This window comes from Salvia miltiorrhiza, chromosome 1, assembly GCF_028751815.1.
Source record: "Salvia miltiorrhiza cultivar Shanhuang (shh) chromosome 1, IMPLAD_Smil_shh, whole genome shotgun sequence".
Taxonomy (NCBI): domain Eukaryota; kingdom Viridiplantae; phylum Streptophyta; class Magnoliopsida; order Lamiales; family Lamiaceae; genus Salvia; species Salvia miltiorrhiza.
The window spans coordinates 74,149,547-74,157,240 of NC_080387.1; the positions used below are offsets into that span (position 1 = coordinate 74,149,547).

Here is a 7,694-nt window from a genome sequence, read left to right on the forward strand (position 1 = left end):
ATCGCTGTCTGGGTGCTGCAATTTGTAATGGACACCTTCTCCTTGTTGAATCGACCTATGTAGTCTCGAAGGGACTCGTCACGTCGTTGGATCACGGCGTAAAGATCCTCTGATATCTTTTCAAGTTTCCTGCTACTAGCATATTGCTGCACAAATATATCGGTTAGTTGAGCAAAACTTGAAATAGAATAATTGGGAAGGTTAGTGTACCACTGGAGGGCCGGTCCTGTCAAACTAGAACCGAACCCCTTACACATGCAGGCCTGCCTCAGTCCACGAGGAATTGCGGCAGTGAACATCCGTTGCTTGTATTGAGCTATGTGGTCGGTCGGATCCGTTGTTCCGTCAAACATTTGCATGATTGGAAAGTTGAACTTGACGGGCATTTCAACTAGAGCAATTTCATCCACAAATGGCGAGTCGGCGTAGCAATTCTCTGAGCTTTTGTGGATGGGTGCCGGGACACCAGGAATTCGCTGGATCAAGGCCTCCATTTCGGCCAACTTTCTTGCCAGGCCCTCGTCTCTGATTGCATACGGGCCGATCGCGGTTGGTTGGGTGAATTCATTCCCAAACAGCTGCTCTTGGGTGATCTCCCTCTGGCTGGGTCCGTCCGCCTGTTGATTGGCTTGGCTTGGCGCGACCGCCAGGTTGGGCCCCAGTATAGTAGGTTGTATGCCTCCTACGGCGGCATTGCTCATTGCTATGCCCGGGGTGGTGAAGTTGGTTCGGGTGAGTTGTCCTCCGATGGTGGTTGTTCCATCCTGTCGGAGTGTTCCTGCATTCAAAGTAACACGGCCTGGATCAGTCAGGTTACCAACGACATTGCGGTTTCTTACCGAAGATGACGGATCCATCATGAGATGGTTAGATCCATCCTTGTGAGTGATCGGTGTATCTCCCAGGGGTTGCATGGAAGATACTTGGGCTCGGAAGCCGGGAGGTTCAATGATCTCGATAGGCTCCATGGCTTCGAGACGGTCATACAAGTTGGCGTTCTCCTTTTCCAACTTCTTGCACCTCTCCCGTTCCTGATTCATCTGTTCAGTCAGTGCGGAAATCTGGGCGGCTAGGTCAGCCTGAGTAGTTTGAGCAACCACGTGGGGTGCGTCAGGAGTTTCAGATCCGTCGCGACCGTCAGACATGATTGATGCTTGTAGAGATCTACGGAAAGTGCGTTGATTCGCTTGATTGCTAGGGCCCCACGGTGGGCGCCAAATTGTAGATACTAAAATCTACAATTGAAGTTGACGTCTGCACGTCCGGATGGATTGGGCACTAGCAACCTGTCAACACAAGAACACGTAAGAACCCTAGGTGGAGCACCGGGTGGGGGTGTCGACCGTAGAGCCTCCGACGCTCAAGTCAGTATCGGAATAGCCAAATAGAATGATAAACGAATTGAAATAGAGAGAAAGACAGGCTGGAGTGTGCGGTTACTCCAGGCTGTAAGCGGCGTCGGAGGGTGGAAACGGTGACAGTGTTGTGAAAATAGATATGGGAGGCAGAGATAGGCCAAGCTGGCTAGGCGGCGGAGTAGGGAGAATTCAAAGAGTCGAGAGCAAGTAGGATTCCGTGTGTCTTTGATGACCTAGTCGGGCTGTTTTTATAGGAGACATCCAGCCGCTAGGGTTTTTACAGCCTGGCCCCGTCGAAACCCTTATCCATTCGGTTGTTGCGATTTGGACGGGATCATGAAGATTTCCCTTTTACTGCGTCAGCTTGGTGGGCTACTCCCTTTAGGGTTTGACGATTAAGAGACGTCTTTAGGGTTTGACGGCCGGATTGATGGTACCATTTGGGCCGGATGCGAGATATCCAGCTTGGCATTACAAGTTGATGCATAATTATTCGGGCTAGATGGGTCGATCTGCTTGACTAATTGGGCCTTTTAGGATCGTGTCAGGTTGGCGAACTTATCGTAATGGGCTTAGACTGAGTGGGAATTATTCAGTCCGACCGTTTAGACAACTTGGGCTTGAAGTGAGATATTCAGCCTGGAACGGTCCAGGTTGACCTTACAATAAACATAACTGGACTTGTCGGGCTGGACAAACAAGTTTCCTTAAGTAGTTGGGGTAGCCTTGTTATCAATCCAAGTTGGTTCGAAATTTGACGGGCTGGATTAATCGGATCGCTCGTCTCATTGGTCCAGCTTGGGGTGTTAATTGGGCTTGAGCCAAGTTGACGAATTTTGCCCACTACAACAGCCCAAAAAGGAATACGTGTCATGAATAATGGGACGGAGGGAGTAAAAATTATGAAATGTTTTTCCATAAAAGGAAACTATTAATTTTTTGAAGGAAAATGGAATGATAATTGCATTTAAAATTCATAGCCAAAATAGTAAGAAGATATGTATTAGTAATTGCTAAATAAACCAGGTTATAAATTGTTGGTGATGTCATTAATTTTGTGATTTGAAAATTATGAATTTGATTATTTAAATCAATTAATGAGACTTTAGGAACTTTAAATTTTAGAATTGGTTGAAGTTAGTTCATAAGTAGTAGAGCACTTGTTACTTGTTAGTTACTTAATAGTAAATTACAAAAAATTTGAAAATAAGATTGTAATTTGCATCTTCAAATTACACTCTATTCGTGATTTGGTTTCGAAAATGTCGACATTTCAATACTCAAATAAATTTTTGTTACTTGCATAGACTTAAAATCTATTTAAACAATATGATATAATACTCATAGATCGTCCCTCTTTTTATAAACACATTACTTCTTTTCTTTTTCCTTCATTCGCCACAACAATCTATTTATCTTGAAATTAGAGGTCAGGCACCCTCGGTCGTCACCTAATCAATTTTTTTTCACCTGATTATGATCGTGTAATTCCAAATAATTATTTTAAGGCTCGACCCATTTTCTTAACTAAAAATTCATTATAATCATTCAGTAAAATCTCGTCCGATCATTATTAAATTTCTAAATCCGTCCCTGTCTATAGATCATAACCATACATTGCAAATGCGTAACAAATATTTCAAGAAAATACACAAAATAAAATCACGAACTATTAAGAAAAATTGCAACTCAATTCATCGGGCAAATTTCATTTATTGCGCTCGAGCCACTCAAGAATGCCCTTCTCAGCCTCAGACAGTTCTTCCTTCTTCTTCAGCTTCAAATCACCCTCTAACAACCCAAAATAATCTTTGTAGTTTCGCTTGTAATAACTATCCATTCTCTGAGATTATGTATAATAAATCCATCAAAATGTATCTAAAGGATAAAAATGATAGAAAATCCATTTCCTTGCATAGTTATATGTGATATGATGAAGTGATGATGCATCTTAAAATTAATATGGATTGATTGGTCTAAAAGAATAGATTATCTTTGATTTCACTCATTGAAGAGTTTTCGAAGATAATAATTTCAGGGTTAATTGTCGAAAATAACAAAATATTTCATATTTTTTTCACTTGTATAAGTTCTTATTCAGGTGGGAAAAAAATAATGCTCAAGAATTTGATATTCAAAATTGGTGAAAATTATTCAAAAACCTTAAATTTACCTCTTTGTCATTCTTGACTTTGTTTTCTTGGGATTTCTTCAGATATTCTGTGGGAAAAAAATGTATATTCCAAAATAAAAAAAAAGACATAAAAAACTATACACAAAGATTGAGCAAATTATACTCTTGAAAATAATGAAAATATACATACTATCAAGAAGGTCGGTTTTGGAGTCAGCGAGAAGAAGAGTATATGAAAGCATAAGAACTTCTCTTCTCCCTCTCTTACATGGAATCTTAGCTTCTTGTCTTGATTTTAAATTGCAAGAAATCACTTGACTCAATCTTGCAGCCATTGCCATCTACAAATTTTGGTGGAAATCATATAATTTACTAGTTAATTTGACAGCCACTAGTTTGTGATTTTTGTAGATGGAGTGATGAAATGGGGAAATTCCAATATTGGCCCACATGCAATTTTTCGTGTTTCCTTTGAATGTGATTGGTGGTGTCTCATTTCAAGATATTTTTGTGGGTTGGATTGGAATGAGAAAAGCCACACAATTGAAATAATTTTGCTTCACTAGAAAATTATATAGGTGTGGTACTTCATTGAATTTATATTTTATTTTGATATTATGGTGTTTACATATTTTTGAAGCACATATCAATCACAAGTTCATTAGAGATGCTAATTATTAGGTGTGCCACTTCATTTCAAGCTATTTTAAGTTTGAATAATTAAATTAGATTTTTTTTTTCGAGTTAAAATATTTTGGCCCACGGCCCCAAATCTAGGTTAGGGACCCAACAGCCGTAAACAAGAAATTAACTTTGATATTTTTATCTATCAAGGCTAATCCTTCAAAGTAAACACCCCCTGAATTCGTAAACACTCCCCCTTAATACGAAGGCGGGAGAAACCCCATAAAATCCAAAAGCATCAACAACCATACTCCCCCTTTTTGTCAAAGAAATTACAAGGGAGCCATCGTCTCATCACTCATCATCAGCCTCATCAACAGCCTCCGGCACATCTTGAGCATCCTCATCCTCGACATCGTTGTCGGACTCGGTAGCATCAAAGGAGCCTTCTTCATCAAAGTCGGACTCGGTAGCATCAACGGAGTCTTCTTCATCAAAGTCGGACTCGGTAGCATCAAAGGAGCCTTCTTCATCAAAGGAGCCTTTTTCATAAATATCAGCGGCATGAACACCTGAGAATCCAGCAGCATCTGTATCAAGAGGTGAATTACACAATTTTTTTTATATCTAAACTATCATCCAAAACACACATGAGATTCTTTAGGTGTATCATGAAATTCTCATGCTAAGATAGAATTCTAGTACCATAATTAGACTATAAGACTAAGATAATAATTAATGAACTAGTTCAATGCAAATCATAGAAGCAAAACAACAGCCACTAACTTACCAACAATCACTACTCCTATAGGCACAAATTCAATTGCTCGAAAAACAGAGTTACATCACATTCAACGATTAGAGTTAAATGATCTTTAGAATAAAATTTCATAATGAAAGAATTAATTAGTACTGACAAATTTGAAAAAAAAAATACTCCTACAAGCTTATACGTGTATGTAACCTATTTAAGCCAGCTTTTAAATATATATTCAAATTTAAATATTCAATATTGCTTCTATAAATTAATCTAGTTTGTAATAGAATTACAATATATGTGTTATATTTTCAGATAAAATAATATATTTTTGAAATAAATAATGAATTTTAATATATACCTAGAATTTAGAAAGACCGTTGATGCAATTTTGCGTCGGAGTTTTGTTGGGCCTTCTTCTTGGTAGGATTTGGGCTGCGTTGCTGGGCCTCAATGATGGGCTTCTTCCAGGATTCTCTTGAGATGGGGTTCTTGTGGGCTGCCGCTGTGGGCCCTCTCTCTTTATTATATATCGGACTTCGTCCTGCTTTGGTCGGTGTTTTGCAGTTCATTTAGGGGTTATGGCAAAAAAATACACGAATTTTGAAAAAAAATTGTAATTTTTACATGAACTTTTAATTAAGTTAAAAAATACATAAATTTATATTTTTGTTGCAATTTTCACCTGAGTTTTGACTTTCGACGAAATTAGAACTTAGTTGGCAATCGAAAACATCAGGTATAACTTCTGATGATGAGGAGTATTTAGAAGTTCGGAGGTTTAAGAAAGTAAAAATTAATATATTTGACTTAATTTCGACCGTCAATTAAGCTCTAATTTTATTGAAAGTCAAACTTAGATGAAAATTGCAACAAAAATATAAATTCATGTATTTTTTTTGGCTTAATTGAAAGTTCAGGTGAAAATTGTAACTTTTTTCAAAATTCGTGTATTTTTTTACTACAATCCCTTTTTTTTTGTTTCTTATTCACCTTTTGTATGCTCTTTATACGAGTACTCTAGTCCGTTAATAAAAAAATTGTTATAATTTTTTTTTCGTCCACAAAATTTATTCTAATCATTTTTTTAGAAATTATTTCACTAACTATTATCTTTCAGATTTTCATATATTTACACATATTGTCATTACTTTGTGGGGTCATTCTCCACTCACTAACTATTATGACACAATTAACTTTTCTTAAAATTGATGCCAACCTTCTCTTGGACATATTTTCGTGGATTAAGAGAGTATATCTTTTCTTTTATTGGTGTCTTTTGCTTTAGGTTTTCTTTAGAAAGATTTGAATGAGACTCGACTCAAAGTCTGTATCTTGTGATTTCAGGGTGTTTTAGATTTTTTTCTCCTTCGGTTCGTACAAAATTAGATTACTACATCCACATTCACATAGAGTGCTTTGTAAATGAATTATTTAGGAATCTTGGTATGTATAAAAACAAAATAGATTGTAAATAGTTTCAATTAAAAGATTAAAATTGTTAATTAAATTTTATAAACAAATTAAATTATATGGTTAATTATCCAATCAAATAACCAACACTATATAATAGAAAATTACCAAATTAGTATGCGTGTGCCAGCCTAATAATAGAGTGGTTAATGCTCAGGGTCAAATGTTTCCGATTTGAGTCCATCATAATGATCTTTAAATTTACTCATTAAAACCTCGCAACAAATTGAGGAAAAGAGTGCCCTAAGTTTGGTCATCAACACACTACCAGTTAAGCAGACAACATATGGAAAAACACACACAAATACAAAACAAAAGCAAAGTTATTTTGTTTTTGTTTTGTGATATGGATGCTTGATTTTGCGTAGATTTAGGGCAGCTTATGCAAATGTGGGATTCTATAATATGTGTTGAACATTAACAAAAGTGAAAATTGCACTTAAATACACAAACTTTGCCGAAAATTCATATTTGACGCGATGTTAGGATTTTACATTTTAATACACCAATTTAACAACTTGTTCAATTTTGACACTTTTTTCATTTTCCCCAAATTAAAATCCGACGTAGCGCTTATGTGTCTGGCCGGCACACATCATTTTTACACTCTTGATTATTTAAGCCCAAATTTAACTCGAACAAAACCGATCTCAAATGAATCCACAAAGAAGATGACAATGACAAAGACGTCGCCGACAGAGAAAGAGAAGACCAGATCTTGGACTTGCAAGCGGAATCACTTTTAGCAAGCTTTCGAGAAAGTTTAGATCCAATCCAGAGAGTTCGATCTCTGTAGTCAAGTCTAAGACAGTTGATTCGGTATCTAAGAAAACTCTTTTAGAAAGCGCTAGGCATGCTTCTCAAGTCATTCAATGCTTGGCTTACTTCATTCATAGGATGCAAGTTCCAAGTGAACTATCTTCGACTAGCTAATAAAGGAGAATCCGTTCTAACACCCGATATTACGTAAAAGAAGAGAGCAAACGAACTCGCCAAGCTGACTCTGATTCCCTACTGAGCCCTTGAACACTGAATCCTATACTATAGAAATGCCATTCGCCCGTTGACCATCTGTCACTGCGTGTGGATCGTTCAAGATACCCGAGATAAGTCGGGAAATCTCGTTCCTTCTTTCGTCCGAAGCTTCATCTACTTGAAGCTCCTCGAGAAGGCTCTCTACCATGTGTCGCGGGGGCGGTTTGAGCGGAAGGAGGCTAAGAAGTCCTTAATCTGCTTCTTAAGTTCCTCCCCGTGGGCGCTTTCGAGGAAGCGGACGACGTCGTATTATTCGACCCCAGAAAGGTGTGGATCCGCCTCAGAGCTCTCATCAATGGTTGTTTTTGTACCA

General features: G+C 37.8%; 1 protein-coding gene across 1 annotated transcript; it reads right to left on the reverse strand.

The window, feature by feature from the left end:
- Positions 1 to 2,905: 2,905 nt before the first annotated feature.
- LOC131006123 (uncharacterized) lies at positions 2,906 to 3,905 on the reverse strand. Its single transcript, XM_057933277.1, has 3 exons — positions 3,683 to 3,905; positions 3,532 to 3,578; positions 2,906 to 3,201 (listed from the first exon to the last, which is right to left on the reverse strand). The coding sequence occupies exons 1-3, from the start codon at positions 3,831 to 3,833 to the stop codon at positions 3,067 to 3,069; spliced, it is 333 nt and encodes a 110-aa protein (XP_057789260.1). The 5' UTR covers positions 3,834 to 3,905; the 3' UTR covers positions 2,906 to 3,066.
- Between the last annotated feature and the right edge of the window lie 3,789 nt (positions 3,906 to 7,694).